We start from the raw sequence: 15,863 nt of genomic DNA, 5'->3' as shown, positions 1-15,863 counted from the left end.
TATCTTCTAGAAACATAAACAATTATGAAAGAAGCAGGGAGGTTGGCAGGTTAGACGAGAACTAAGGGACAAAGGCAAAATTCAGATGAGTAGATTTAAGATAGAAATAAGCAGGAACTATTTCGCCCAGTGAATGTGTGGAATTCTCTGCCCAAAGAAGCAGTAGAGGTTTCCCCATTCAATATATTAAAAGTAGATTTTTGAACAATTGGGGAATTAAGGATTATGGGAAACAGACTTGTCAGTGGAGCTGGTCAGCTCGATGGGCCAGGTGGCCTTCTCCTGCTCCTCTTTCTTTTTCTTATGTTAAAAGTTATTAGAACTGTTGGGCAGGGATTTTCCCAAATCTAATGTGCAGTTCTCACCACATTTTCTGGAACTTGGAGATCTTTAGTCAGGAGCCATGTGGTAACCCGAGATGATAACTGACATCTGCTAGAGAGTAAAGATTGAAAGAAAATTGCTCAGCCTGCTTGGAATTAAGGCGGCTGGTACTGACCAAGACAGACATTCTCATCATCCAGTTCAGCTGAGGCGTTGCGATAGTAGCCCAGTCGGCAGTGCTGGCAATGCTGCCCCCTGGTGTTGTGTTTGCAGCTGACACAAGTCACGATCTTGAGATAATCGATGTAACTGCAGCGATTGGAGTGCCCGTAACATTCACAGTCTAGAAGAGGAAGCGATGGGGGAAGAAAGATGAAGACAAATCGGAAATAACGTCAACTCCTATACACTGAATTCTTGAGGTTGACAAAATAATCATAGATCTAGAAACAGAACAACTAATTTAATTACTGAAAACATCCAAATTGGAAATGTAAACTCATATTAATCTCTATTTCTGATGAACCGGTGGTTGCCAAAATTGAGCATTTTGCAAACTAAAGGTCATGAATGTGTGAAAATATTTAAATGAATAGGAAAATGAAGGATGAAACAAAAATAACATAAAATGTAAATTTTTCCACAGTGTTCCTTTTTGAAAATAGCAATGAAGTTAAAGCTCACATTGTCAACACATACTGTAGGCACTTCAATATAACGTGGAATAAAGTAACTTCGAGACCAATATCAGTCTGACTCCGCAAATCACCTCAAGAATGGTCTCTGGGTGATGACAGACCCCACAAAAAAATTTGTTCTAATGGCAGCTGGTGCTATTATGAGGTCTCTGGTTTTTTTAAAATATGGTTTACATAGATGTAGCTTTTCTAGGGAGGAAGGAGATAGAAAGCAAACATCAAAGTAAATTCCTCTAATCAGGAGACAACTTTAGTGTGGTCACCATACTTCTGATAATTTCTTTCCCACTATTCCTTTTCTTTTAAACTTTTAAGGAAAATATTGCAGAACCAGTTTGGGGACAAAAGCAGAGTGAAATACTTACTTTGAATGATTCGTCATTGAGTATCTCACTCTCCATGCAAAATAAAATCCACAACCAGTATTTCCAACTTGCAGTTCTAAATAGATACTTGGAATTTGAATCTTCAGATGCTCAACTCGTTGCTTGGTTAACAGGCATACTTTGTTTCAATAGAATAAATAAAGGTTTCAGATGATCAAAAGCCTCAAGGTTGAGTATTCTAATTTATTGCTTAAATTGCCAAAGATAGAGTACATATAACTTATACAGGGTAGAATATTTTTGAGGCTCATCGATATGTGTTGGATAATATTTTTATAGTAATAGAGATTGCTTAATAACAAAGAACACTTTGTGACCTGTTGTATTAGACTGTATATAGCTAAGACTCAAACTGTTCTTTTTTTTTCAAAAGATTAAAGCACAATACTCGAAATAACTGCCCTTGAAATAGACAAAATCTCAGTGAGGGCCAGCCAAGAAGAAAACAGTGACCACTTTACAATTTATCACTGGTCAAATCTGAAGAAGTCACCTCATAGGCAGAGTGTGTTTCTTATAATTTTCAGATATAAACCAAAGAAAAAAAAGATGGTATAAATTGAACAAGAGATTATTAATTACTTACCACCTGTTAACAGACATCCATCACTTTGGTTTTGGAATAGAAATGAAGGCTCAAATTCTGGGCCACCCTATTTCCTGGCTATCAGTTGTAGGTGTGTTTGGCAAGAAATATATAAACAGTGTAACTCTAAATTAATGTAGATTATTATCTCAAACATTGGTGTGAAATCCGGAGACTACTCAAGTATCAACTATTCCAACTGCTTTCCTACCTTCAATATTCCTCCGGGTTCCTATGTTTGACCTTGGCTGTAACTGAGATGGCTTTTTCACTTTTTCTGATGCTTGGAAAAGTAAAAAAAATCCTTTGATTGATATCACCACATATAATGTTTTAAGATAATTGGTGAAGTACATGACAATCAACGGGCTCGAGATGGAACTGTGAGTAAGAGACGTGGGAGCTGTTGCGTCGGATTAGCCAGCAATTCGGAGAAACTGTCAGAATTCAATTGTGTGCATGTCTTGGGTCTCTCCAGCATTTTGTGATTTCTACTTCAACCACAGTGTCTACAGAATGTTGTGATTTACTTTTATCTTGGTTCTCTTGCTGTTATCACAAACTCTTAATATCAGGAGATAATCTACAAGATAATTACGCAAAGAATCAATTGTATCGGGGTTGATTTCAGCCTACAGAATGAGTCCATGGTTTTAGCAATCAGGTGGATGTAAAGGACTTGACTGTAATACTTTAAGGAACAGCAGGGAAATTATCCCAAATTTTCCTTGACACTTCCTATTGCTGAAACAGATTTTCACATTGGGGATATTTTACTATGAGTTGATTGGCTATTTCATTTCCTACATTTCAATAGTGATGCTATGAAACTCTCAAAGTACTAAAAAATGTTTTCAAATTTAGACCATCTGAAAAGGGATACTATTTAAAAGTAGCCTTGCTGTTTATCTTGCCATTAGTAATATGTACAGTAAAATCCAGAAGTCAGTTGGAGGCTGAATTAGTCTGGAACAAGGATCCAATGAAGGGCTGTGGTGTGGATTGTGATAATGAGAATGAGTTTATTGTAATACACATTGTACAATGTAAATATGCACTGGAATTCTTACTTTTGCCAGTTGAACAGGTACTTGTAAAGAAAAAACTATAATTGTAAACCAACTGAATTAAGTTAAAAGAGACAATAAATACATAATAAGTGACAGATTATGTTGTGTTTTATATTGTATATAGATATGTTTTAAAGGAGATAAATTGTGGCAGGGTTTCTTTAGTGCAGGTCACATGCAAACACTTCAAAACATTTAAAATACTGGAGCTCTGCTCAAACTAGACAGGCTGGCTCTGAGTGCCTTTGCAAAAGCTTGGGGAGTTAACCGTGCATCTTGGTGCCTCAGAGTTCGGCAGGCAGCAACCTCCTTTGAAGAAGACCACAGAGCCCACCTCACTGACAAAAGACAAAGGAGGAAAAACCCAACACCCAACCCCAACCAACAAATTTTCCCCTGCAACTGCTGCAACCGTGTCTGCCTGTTCCGCATCAGACTTGTCAGCCACAAACGAGCCTGCAGCTGACGTGGACATTTAACCCCTCCATAAATCTTCGTCCGCGAAGCCAAGTCAAAGAAAAGAAGGTCCAGAGCCACAGGCTGTCCGAATGGAGTTTGCTGTTCTAAGAGGGTCATGTGGTTTTGCAAACACAGAGAGTAAAACAGGCTTTTCTCTCCGAGAGAGAGAGATCGGTTCTGCAGTTTTACAGTCAGCAGCAGCAACTGGGACTTGAACAGGACAAGCTGGCAAACTTGTGGAAAACCCCATTTTAAAGACGGGTTGTGAGTTCTTAGTTGAGCCTGGTGAAAGCCCTTGTGATCCATACAAGAGTAGAGGACTGACTGCCTAATGCTTCACTTGAAATAAGAGAAACAAAAAGGAACTCTGTAGTGACCTGAAAGAAAGAGGTTATCATCTGGAGAACCCTGATGGGGCAAGTTTCTTCAGCAAGACACTGACGTAACTGGTTAGAAGAAATCAGTTTGTGTCCAGCGAACAACACATCTCTCTCTGACAACTGACAAGAACCTTCCTGAGCAGTAACCATTTACCTTTCAAACACCAAAGCCTGGTGAACTTCATAAATGTTAAATTCTGTGCACAGAATAAGAATTACCTGCAACCAATGAACTTGGAGGAATGAGAAGTGAGATTGGACTGTGAATCAAATAACTTTTCTAAACTTTTACACACAAGTGCACTTAGAATTAGAAGGGGGTTAGTAGTATTTTTTATTGGGATATATTAAAAAAATGGAGCTTGGAATTGAAATTGGATAAATTTTAAATTGTATTTATTCGGTTCACATTGGCAGTAATGTGAAAATATATAGGCATAACCTGGAAGAATGAAATTGAATTAAATATCCAGAGGTGGCATATGGAACTGTGTTCATCTATTACATTGGAAAAGATAACATAATTTATGTAATAAGTATGTATGCCTTTTTTGTTAATGTGTGGGGACCATATATGAAATGTGTAGGTTTAAATATGTAATGATTGACTGGTGACATCAAACACAGCTATGGTGGTTTGTTATATATTTTTCTTTAGTTTGGGGTTATGGGGAAGAGAGGGAGGTGGGTGGGAGGGGGATATATATGGGAGAAAATTATGTATGTTGATACTTTGTATTTTATTGTGTGTTTTGATTTGGATTTTAAATAAAGTGTACAAAAAAAAGGGGGTTAAGTTAAGTTAGTTAATAGTAATATGTTAGTGTGATCCTCTTTTCATGTTTAAAGATAATTAAAAGCAACTTTTGTTTAAGTAACCATTTGTCTTGGTGAATATCTATTGGTGCTGGGTTTTGGGGTCCCCTGGGCTCATAACAATATTCACAGTAATCCAAGTGCAAAAAGTATCTTGCAATCATGCCGACAGTCCATTGGAGTAGTCTATTGGAAAGAAACAGTTCTTGAACCTTGAGGTTCTGGTTGTAGCAATGAGAAGAGGTTGTGACCAGAGTGATGGGGACCTTTAAGAATGTTAGCTGCCTTCTTGAGATGGCACTCACAGAGATGTCTGCAGTGTGATATTGAAAGGTTAAGGCCAGAATTGTGAAGATTTTGAATCCAATGGCAGTTTGCATTGTGTTCAAAACATGATGTTTGTGCCATGAGTTGTGTAGTTATTAGAAGTTGGCAAAGCTGATTGAGGTTTGGAAAAGATGAAATATAAAGAGGAGTTGGGAAGTTGGTAAAGGAAGTACAAGTGAATCAAACCTTGCAGAGGTGGGAGAGGGAAGTAATAAAGACTGGATGAAGGTCCAGTGGAGTGAAATACAGGTCAGCAGAGCTGCAGTGATATGAATTGTGTTTATATGACATGTTTAATAGATTGAGAAATGAATACGAGATTGGGAGAGCTTTGAAGATGTTTAAATGGGATATGCAAGAGGAGCTGGTGAATTCCAACATGGCTTTGGCAACTGAGCCCATCTTTGATAAGAAATTATGTTGGGATGGTGATGGGCTAGGAAGGGCTAAGACAAAATGAAATTGGAGTAGTTGAGGGTTGTCTTCCCTGGGGAGAAATCTGGCAGAGTGAGTGGCTGTGTTGTTGGCTGGTTTAATCAAATTAATGGAGGCACAGTTGGGAAGCAGGGTTGAAAATCCCCATTGTTCAGTGTAAAGTGAACCTTAATGTCACTCTTCCACCCCCCCCCCCCCCCACACACACACACACACTTTGCCTTGAAATGGGTAATTTATTAGAACAAATAACTGGCGTAAGATTCCCACAGGATCCAATGTTATTTTTACTGGGAGATGTTAGAGGGATTAAAACTACATTAAAATTGAATATATAGCAAGTAAAGTTTGTTCAAATTGCCTTGGCAATGGCTAGAAAATATATTGCAATAACTTGGAAGTCTGATACTGATCTGAGAATGGACAGATGGCATGAAGAAGTTTGGAGTTGTATTCCACTTGAGAAAATTACTTATAATTTAAGAGATAAATATCATACATTTTGTTAAATATGGAGCCCATATTTACAAACTAATGGTATTAAAATGTAAATGAATCTCAAATACTCTTTCACTTATAGGTCTCTATGAAGAGTTATGTTTAAAAGTATCAGAAAGTGAAGAGCTCCTGCTGTAGATTTCTTGTCCCTCTTCTTTTTCTTCTAGTTTGTGGGGGATTTGGGGTGGGGGGGGGGTTATAGGAGGTTTTCCTTTCCTTTGTATTTCTTTACTCTATTTTTTTCTTTTTGATAAAATACCACATGTATTTGGATTAAGTTTGAAATGTTGTAATATGCTTGCTAAGTGGTTTTATTTTAAATAAAGTACAGTATTAAAAAATGTCACCCGCCCCCATTGCGATTATGAAACTATAGCAATCAAACCAATGAACTGCACGAAACGACAACCGAACAATATAATGTGGAAATTGCAATACCGTTCTTAATTATCCTCGTTTTTCAATGAACTGCTACTTTCCATAAGAAAGCAATATTTTGTGATTTCTTCCCAAATGCGGTATCAGAGTTGATAGTGGACTTTAAGATGCCAGAGCGACTTTGCAATTCACCAGATTTTCTGCATCTCTCATTTGAACATGTCCATTTAGATTGTTGGGGTGGAATACCATTGACTTTTGGAATTGCCCTTCACATAAGAAGGTTTCATAGGGCTTGAGGGGTGAATTGAGGTGAGGATCTTTGGGAGAGGGTGTTCCAAGCATTAATATTGGCAACCATCCCAAACTAAGCGAGTGACCAAAAACTTCTGAAACTTTGTCGTATCTTTCTGGCTGGACAGTTTCACTCGAGCCCGCGCCCTGATAATAAATCTGCAGCACGTCCAAGCCATTAGTCTCCCACCCAGGACATTTATTTATTCAGAAAAAAAGTCATCGTTTTGAAACTACCTAGAAGTCTTCCTTTATTCCTTTGTAAAACAGAGAGTTCAGCCGATGAATTGGAGAATCTCTCTATTTAAAAAATCTAGATTCTAACAGCATGGACAAACAATAGACGACGGTCAACTCAAAGCCGTTAGAAACATGGGGCTAATTCATTTGGTGTCGGAACAGCTAAAAGGCGCATAATAGCTCACTGGCCACGTCGACCAGAGGTTATTTTATTGGGACATTGTTTCCTCTACAAATGTCATTGGAGGAAATGTATTTTAAATATAAAGTGAATTCAGTTAACGGCGTGTAATGTTTGCTTGTGCATAATTATTTGTGCAATTCGCCGGAAAATCAGTTCGGCGAGATTGAAGAGATTTTACTTTTGAAACTTTTAAAAGCAGACAAGAGTTGGTACTGAAGCCGCTAAAATGGGACGAGTCCAATTAGAGCAGCGTCTCGTGATGGGCTTGAATCTGCTCCCTCCATGTTCGGTGTTGGCTTCTGATTCTTTCGCAGTTTTATCGTAGAACAAACTGCGCCGAGAACTTCGACTCAAAGCTCACCCAGACTCTCAGGTAGGAGAAGCGGCGGGTGTCTCCATCTCCTCTCCCCCCCACCCCATTGGCATTTAAGATGCAGTTCTTAAACAAAGGCTGGAGGAGCTTCCATCCATTTCGATGAAGGCTTCGATCTGTTCCATTTAAGATCTAATGATCTTAAACTGAATAATTGCGGAGTCTGCTACTTTCGAGTAACTCAAGGAGGCAGATTAAACTATCCTCGCCGTCACCTTTTCAAATGTTAATCTGTTTATTATGGTGTATTAATGCCTCGTTATTTATCATTAAGCAGATTGCGCTGCAGTTAATGTCAGGAGTGCTTTAAGCCTTCCGCGTGCTCTTCTCAGTAGAAACATGACGACCTTTCTCTGACTATTTTGCCTTTTAATGTCCTTTACCGCCTGCTCTCCAATGCCCTGCGCAGGTCAGGGTCAGTTTGACTTTGGGCGAGTGTGTCCAATGGGAACGCCTCCCGAGACCCTCGCCTTCAAGCAGGTCCCTGATGAAGTGGGAGCGAGCAGATTGGTTGGCAGTCGTGGTGGGGCGCCGCAGCCGCTCAGTGCAACGTCTTCACAGCGCCAGGAGGTCGAATCCCGCGCCGCCTGTAAGGATTTTGGACGTTCTCGCTGGTTTCCTCCCACCGGAGGTTAATTGGGCAGCGCGGACTCGTGGGCCAAAATGGTCTGTCTAATATGTCTAAATTCGTTGGAAAGGGTGTGATTTCTGAGGCTAGTGTTCAGATTTGGTCAGTGTCATCGAAAGGGCAGGAGCACACGTTATGCCTGCCTTTTTTGTGAAAGGAGTACAGGATACACAAACTAATGGCAAGGTTGTATAAAAGCAGTACTTAAGATGAGTGTCATTTTTGTAATACAATCAACGTTTTATAAGGTATGGTCAGTATCTACCTTGTTCACATTTGTAGAGAAAATGATTACTCTCTACTTGTGGGTATTTAGATGATTATTGAGAGTCCCCAGTTTGTCCTTGTGGTGACTTGTTGATCCATTTGTCACTATGTAATACTGTACCCTCTCCTAATCCTTCATGAAGATTAAAGGAGGTTACAAGGAAAGTTCATGAAGGAGAAAGGCTGTCGATGTTGTCTACATGGACTTTAGTAAGGCATTTGACAAGTTTCCACATGGAAGGTTAGTCAGGAAGGTTCAGATGCTGGATATTCATGGTAAAGTAGTAAACTAGATTTAACATTGGCTATACGGAGAAGCCAGAGAGTAGTGGTAGATGATGGCTTCTCAGGCTGGAGCCCTGTGACTAGTGGTGTGCCTCAGGGATCAGTGCTGTGACCATTGCTGTTTGTCATCTACATCAGTGATCTGGATGATAATGTGATAAATTGGATCATCAAGTTTGCAGATGACACTAAGATTTGGAAGTATTGTGGACAGTGAAGAAGGCTTTCAAAGCTTGCAGAGGGATCTGGGCCAGTTGGAAAAATGGGCTGAAAAATTGCAGATGGAATTTAATGTAGACAAGTGTGAGGTGTTGACATTTTGGAAGGAAAAACCAAGAAAGGACATGCATGGTAAATAGTAAGGCATGGAGGAGTGTGGTAGAACAGAAGGATCTGGGAATACAGATAAACAATTCCCCAAAAGTGACGTCACAGGGTGGTAAAGGGAGCTTTTGACATATTGACCTTCGTAAATCAAAGTACTGGGTGTATAAGACATTGGTGAGGCCAAATTTGGAGTATTGTGTGCAATTTTGGTCACCTAACTACAGGAAAGATAGCAATAAGATTGAAAGAGTGCAGAGAAGATTTACGGGGATGATGACCAGACTTTAGGAATTGAGTTGCAGCAGAAGGATAAACAGGTTAGGACTTTATTCCCTGGTGTGTAGAAGAATGAGGGGCGATTTGATAGAGGTATACAAAATTATGGTGGGTAAATGCAAGTAGGCTTTTTTCCACTGAGGTTAGGAGAGATGCAAACCAGAGGTCTAGGTTAAGAACATAAGAAATAGAAGCAGGAGTAGGCCATCCAGCCCAACAAGCCTGCTCCAGCATTTAATGTGATCATTGCTGATCTAATGTTGGGTTCATCTCCACCTACCTGCCTTTTCCCCATATTCTTTAATTTCCTTACTGTGTAAAAATCTATTTTTGTCTTAAATATATTTACTAAGTTGCCTCCACTGCTTCAATGGGCAGTGAATTCCACAGATTTACCACTCTGGGAAAAGCAGTTCCTACTCATCTCCATCCTGAATCTACTACCCTAAATCTTGAGGCTGTGCCCCTAGTTTTGGTTTCCTCTACCAATGTAAACAACTTGCCTACCTCCATTTTATCTATGCCTTTCATAATTTTGTCTCTACAAGATCCCTTCTCATTCTTCTAAATTCCAGTGAGTACAGTCCCAGATGACTCCATCTCTCTTCATAGGCTCATCTCTGGAATCAACTTGGTGAACCTCCTTTGCGCAGCCTCCAAAGTCAGTACATCCTTCCTCAGGTCAGGAGACCAGAACTGCACGCAGTACTTCAGATCCAGTCTCACCAGTACCGAAAGCATCAGCATAACCTTCCTGCTCTTAAATTTAATCCCTCTAGCAATGAAGGCCAACATTCCATTTGCTTTCTTGATACCCTACTGCACCTGCAAACCAACTTTTTACAATTCATGCACAAGCACTTCTACGTGGCAGTAGGTTGCAATCTCTTGCCATTTAAATAATATTCTAATCTTCCATTTTTCCTTCCAAAATGGATAACCTCACATTTTCCAACATTGTACTCCTTCTGCCAGACACTTGCCCACTCAGTTAACCTATCTATATCTCTCTGTAGACTCTATGTATCTTCAGCACAATTTGCTTTTCCACTCAATTTAGTGTTATCTGTAAACTTAGATTCATGACACATTGTCCCCTCTTCCAGGATGTTCATGACACATTGTCCCCTCTTCCAGGATGTTCATGACACATTGTCCCCTCTTCCAGGATGTTCATGACACATTGTCCCCTCTTCCAGGATGTTCATGACACATTGTCCCCTCTTCCAGGATGTTTATGTTGATTGTGATCAGTTTCAGGCTCACCACTAATTGCCAACCAGATAAACACCCGTGTCCCAACTCTCTGCTTTCTATTGGTTAACCATTCCTCTATTCATGCTAATATATCACCTTGAATTCATGGACCCTCATCTTCTGTATGTCTTTTATGCAGCATCTTATTGAACTCCTTAAGGAAATCTAGGTAAACTATGTCCACTTGGTCATCTCTATCTATCATGCTCGTTATATTTTTAAAAGAGTTCCAATAAATTTGCCAAACAGGACCTACCTTTGCTGAATCTGTGCCACATCTGCCTGACGGATCTATTTCACTCCAGATGCCTCGCTATTTTTTTTTTAATGATGGCTTCAAGCATTTTCCCAATTACAGATCTTGAACTAATTGACCTATAGTTCCCTGCCTTTTGCCTACATCCTTTTTTTGAATAGTGGCATGACATTCACCATTTTCCAATCCACCAGGACCTGTCCAGAGAATTTTGGTAAATTATTGCCAAAGCCTTGACTCCAACTTCTACTATTTCTTTCAGTAACATGGGATACATTCTATCTTTAAACCCTCAGCACACTAGCAACATTTGACAAATCCTCTATAGAGAAATATTATTTATTGAATATTTTATTTCTCATTTGTTAATGCTTCTGGAAAGAGTTTATCCAAAACTATTATTAAACATTTATTTTAATAAGAAAAAGTTTAACATTACATTTGTTGAAAGAAGAGAAGACATGCAGATGTTATTGAAAATTTTCAAAAAATATTTAGTTCGGCCCTCGACTTAGTCCAAGTTTTTAATTTTGGCCCTCCATGAATTTGAGTTTGACACCCCTGGGCTAGATGATCTACTCCTAATTTTTTTTAAATGTTCAGGCATTTCAACTGATGCTGGACTCTTTGCTTTGTAGTCACTTCATATTTTATATTCTCCCAGAATCTCAACAACAAAATCATTTCTCCTTCTGGTTGTGTCTGTGAACAAATTAAAACCAAATGACATGCATTATGTTAGCTTTACAATTGTTTTAATTCCAATAAATAATTTTAAATTTATTATTTGTAAGAAATGAAGTTGTGTTTATTCTTACTGACAGAAATATACTGCAGTAGCATTTCAGTCACTGGAAACTATGCTGTTTAAGATTGTGACTCTCTGTATTCCTCATTGCTAGTTTTGCCTGCTGAAAATGATGTGATTATTTGTATATTTAAATGATTGCAAACACCTATTAGATTGTGTGAGTCAGTTTTGAAAATGGCACTGACTATCCAACATTATTCTGCAAATTAGGGTTTTAAACAACAGATTAGATCTGGTGCCCTTTTAAGGAAAGTCATTGCTCATTATAAAATAACACCAGCGCTCATACAAGACATTCATATTACCAGCAGGAGCTGGGAAAGAATCCGAGAGGCAAGGATTAATTTGTCAATGAACTTGTCTCTCGGGATAATGTATAGCCTGCCCTGAATCTATTCCCTTCATTACTCGTAGTGTAGGCCCTGACCTTCTCATGTCGCATATCAATGTCGATCGTTCAACAAACCTGAGCCACTGTTTTCCTTGTAGAATGTTGTACAGTATCTTGTTGTATTTGGAGGAAGAGAAATATTGAATGCATCAGAAGAAAAAAGATTAGTTTATTTGGATAGGGGTAATTTATTTACTGTGGGGGTGCAAGCAAATATATCTGTTATCTGGTACACGGTTGAATGAATTCCTTGTGGAGATACAGCTCAGCTGAGACTGAATATCCAGGGGTGTTGTGTTTATTGCTGTACAACATTAACATCTTCATGACTAGATTATGACAAACCTGGCAAGATTTCCTGCAGATTCAGATAATTAGGTAGGGTACTTTATAGAACAAACATATCCCATGATGGGTGGGGGAGGTGGGCAGTGGTGGAGGACAAGACCCTCTGTACTGAAAATGAATTGAAGTACTCCGGACTGAATATGAGATTTGTGCCCAGTGGTGGAGTATAATATAGGAAACCCGTTGAATGCTTCATTTTGTGGATAAGAGTTCCCCTGAAGAAATTTCAAAAGGAAGCAAATCAATCAAGTTATTAGAAGGAAATCTCTCTTCATTCACTTAGTAGAAACATCTGTTATCAAGTGTATACTTGAGTGCATACTTTACAGATAATGCTCTATTGATATGGAATATCTCAGGGATCACTCTAGATTAAAACTTCTGAGTTGTGCTATTGTTACTGGACAGAGTATTTTCCTTAAACTCACCATTTTTTTACTTGTCCTGACACTGAGGTGTGTCCTCCTTGTAAGCAACCAGTATGCTATCATGTAGTCTAATGTGTCAGGTATTTTGCATTTCAAATTGAAAGCTATCTATCAGTAAGATAATTTCATCCTATATGTGAAATTGCTTATGTTTTTATATTTATTAGTTTATCTTTACAGTGAACTAGATACTAAATCCTATGATGTGCATGAAAGGATTATGGGTTCTCCCAGTAAATGTACCAAATGAAAATGTGTTTCATTTGAATTTGTCAGAATATTTAATTTTTCCAACGAAGAATTCAATGGCTTCCATTGTCTTTGATATTGCCCATTCTAGTTCGAGTGTTATCAATACATCAGGGAAGATGGTAGGAAAGATGACCAAAAGCTCGGTCAGGGATGTGGGTTTTGGGGTGTATATTTAAGAAGGTAAGTGACTGGAAAGTTGGTTGCTAAGAGTGGTGTATGGGCAGAAGTGGAGGAGTGAGGTTGCTGGTTAGGAGAGAATACAAAGACGGGGAGGGATGTGGGAGTGAAATAGTTTGAAAACCGATGTAAATTTTAACAGGAGCTAGTGAGAGCAGCAGGCCTAGGATGAGTAACAGGTTAGGGTGCAAGCAGTCAGATTTTAATGTGGAATGAATGACTGGGATTCATTCTTTTGACTGGTTACTTTAATCCAAACCAATTTCATTATGTCAGATTAAAATGTTGCAAGAAGCAGGTCATGTAATTAATCAACCCCATCTCTGGATCCATCACTAGTAGCTTCAATTAATCAATACAGCACTTCTAATTTAGTTGTAACCATGTACTGTCAAGCATGTTGTGTAAAAGGATGAAAATGCATTCGATGTTAGAAAGTCATTTAAAAAAAATTTTTTGCACTGTACAGACAAGCTAGTTGTGTCACTCAGCTATGCTGATCCTTGAGTGTACATGGGGTTAGTGCAAACCTGGGGAGACGTGCAGCAAACTGGCCTTTTGTGGGAATATTTCTTTCACAGAATTATCCTCTAGCTGCTGATATCTGCAGGGAACTAACCTAACAAGAAGTCCACTGTTGTACATGGCTGACATTTTCCAAAGACTGTGGCAATTTAAGATAATTGATCACTTGACAAAGAAAATATAGCCATTAGAACAGACCCAAGTGGGTTTTAACTCTTTGACAGAATTTGGGTGAAGCTAATAAAGGAAATAAGAATTTGAAAAATATAAAGTAAATGAAGATGGGAGTTGGAGGTAGAAAATTGAGGTTGCATGCAATTGATGGAAAAGTGTCACCTGGTGTAAGGTTTGGGATTTGTGGGGCTACACAACAACAAAGTGGCATTATCGAAATGGAGTGACTCTAGCTGGAATTGTGAGGGGTGGACTTTGTACAAGTTCAAAATTATGCTCAGCTTTGTTGCCTGTGCTAGAATTGCCTGATAGCATTGAATTTGGGAAGCTGTAGGAAATATATAGTCAATATAATCCAGAATAAATTAATTGCACATGAAATAAGATCTACATAAAGACTTTTAAACTCTCAAAGAGTACAGTTGCAAGCAGGCTTTCATTTATAACTGATAAATACCACCATGCTATTCTAATCACAATAATAAACTCACCCTTTTTAAATTCTTGCTGAGCAGTTGGTACAAGTCCTTGAACAAGAAACATAAGCACAATTTACAAGGATGGTTAGAATCCATGAATAAGTTTCCAAACTTGTTTCGGTTACTAATGCTATGAAGCTACGTTCACTGAAAGATGACTAATGATAGAAGCACTAGTCGGTATGGAGAGTTTGATTTCAATGTAACTAGTGATAAGGAAATGATTATATTTAATATCAATTAAAATTGCTTAAGCCCAATAGTAAGGGTCTGTCATGTTAAATATTTCTCGACATATTTGACTATGGTATTTATTACTGATTATTAATAACTAGTGTCGAATTGCATTTTTTGGCCCTCTTAGCAGGATGTGAAATGATTTCTTCTTTCATTGGAGCAGAAGAAAGGCAGATTGAGCATAACATTTTGAGGAAAATTCTGCTCACAAGGCCTACAGCTAACTGCTAATTTACACACATGCTGAATTATAGAAATGAGTTGGTGCTATTGACTAGTATTAAGGGAATGAGATTCAGCATAGAGGATTAGACCATGCATAGTGGATAATAAGACTACAGGGAATGGATCAGTTCCACAAAGCTGTGATCTTTGAATATTGTACCAGGAATATTGATAGTTTTGATGATCAATTTGAGTAATGAAATGATCAATGCTGCTTCTGCTCCTGGTCTAATGCAGGAGAGGATGTCTGTATGCCTGGTTATGGTTTCCATATGAAAGGAGCTGATACTGCCATTATTTCATTCTGTGTGGTCTTGGGCATGAAATTCCACTGAAGGAAACAATTTCTTAAATACTTTTTAAACTGGCAATACTGGTAGGCTGTTTCCCAAACTTCACCAGGATCAGAAAGTGCAGCAGGAATGGGTCTTTCACCCTGTTGAATCAGCTCTGCCTTTGAATAAGGTCATGGCTGATTCAATCTTGGTCTTCACACTGAAGATTACAAATGCAGAATTACACAAGAGCCAATCCATTGCACCTGGGGCTTTCAATAAATTATTCTTAAAGACTTCTGATAATGGATGTTCCTGATTTTTTTAATATAAATGTTGATCCCCTTTTAAAAGCTATGTCATGTGTTATGTTGATACCTCCAAACCTCTTGTTTTGTTCTTTTGGCTTTGATCTTAAAAGTACATTTCTTTGAAACTGACTCTCTTTCTATTGGAAAATTTATATCAAACCCCTTCAGCATTTTGACCTTTCTGACCGTATCTTAATCTTTCCAGTTCTTGCTGAAAAATAATTCTTCTGCTCTGGTTCTCCCTTTATGAAGTAAAACTCCAGTGATCCATTTTATATCTCTCACTCAGCATATGCGAGAAATATTTCAATGCATTAACCATTTTAAAAAGAAAATGTACATAGTAATTTGCAACAATTTAACTGGATGGGGTTGGTTATAGTTCCAAGTGCACATGACCAATAAAGAATAATTAATACCTGCACCTACATTCTGTCCACGGCTGGCAGATCACAAACCACACCCATGGTAATGTGGCAGTCAGCC

At 38.5% G+C, this 15,863-nt stretch overlaps 1 protein-coding gene across 4 annotated transcripts in view; it reads right to left on the bottom strand.

Annotated features, from left to right (window-relative positions):
• The window catches only part of ntng2a (netrin g2a), a 99,060-nt gene that overhangs the window by 4,273 nt on the left and 78,924 nt on the right, over positions 1–15,863 (bottom strand). For 2 of the 4 annotated variants that reach the window (XM_069887004.1, XM_069887015.1), the window contains 3 exons: positions 14,342–14,377; positions 2,206–2,277; positions 500–667 (listed from right to left, as the gene is read on the bottom strand). In XM_069887004.1, coding sequence (XP_069743105.1) covers positions 500–667; positions 2,206–2,277; positions 14,342–14,377 — 276 coding nt within the window. The remainder of the gene's footprint in view (positions 1–499; positions 668–2,205; positions 2,278–14,341; positions 14,378–15,863) is intronic. The other 2 variants (XM_069887025.1, XM_069887033.1) reach the window with 2 other exon arrangements.

The sequence above is a fragment of the Narcine bancroftii genome, chromosome 1 (assembly GCF_036971445.1).
Source record: "Narcine bancroftii isolate sNarBan1 chromosome 1, sNarBan1.hap1, whole genome shotgun sequence".
NCBI lineage: Eukaryota > Metazoa > Chordata > Chondrichthyes > Torpediniformes > Narcinidae > Narcine > Narcine bancroftii.
This window is presented reverse-complemented; position numbering and strand designations above follow the sequence as displayed.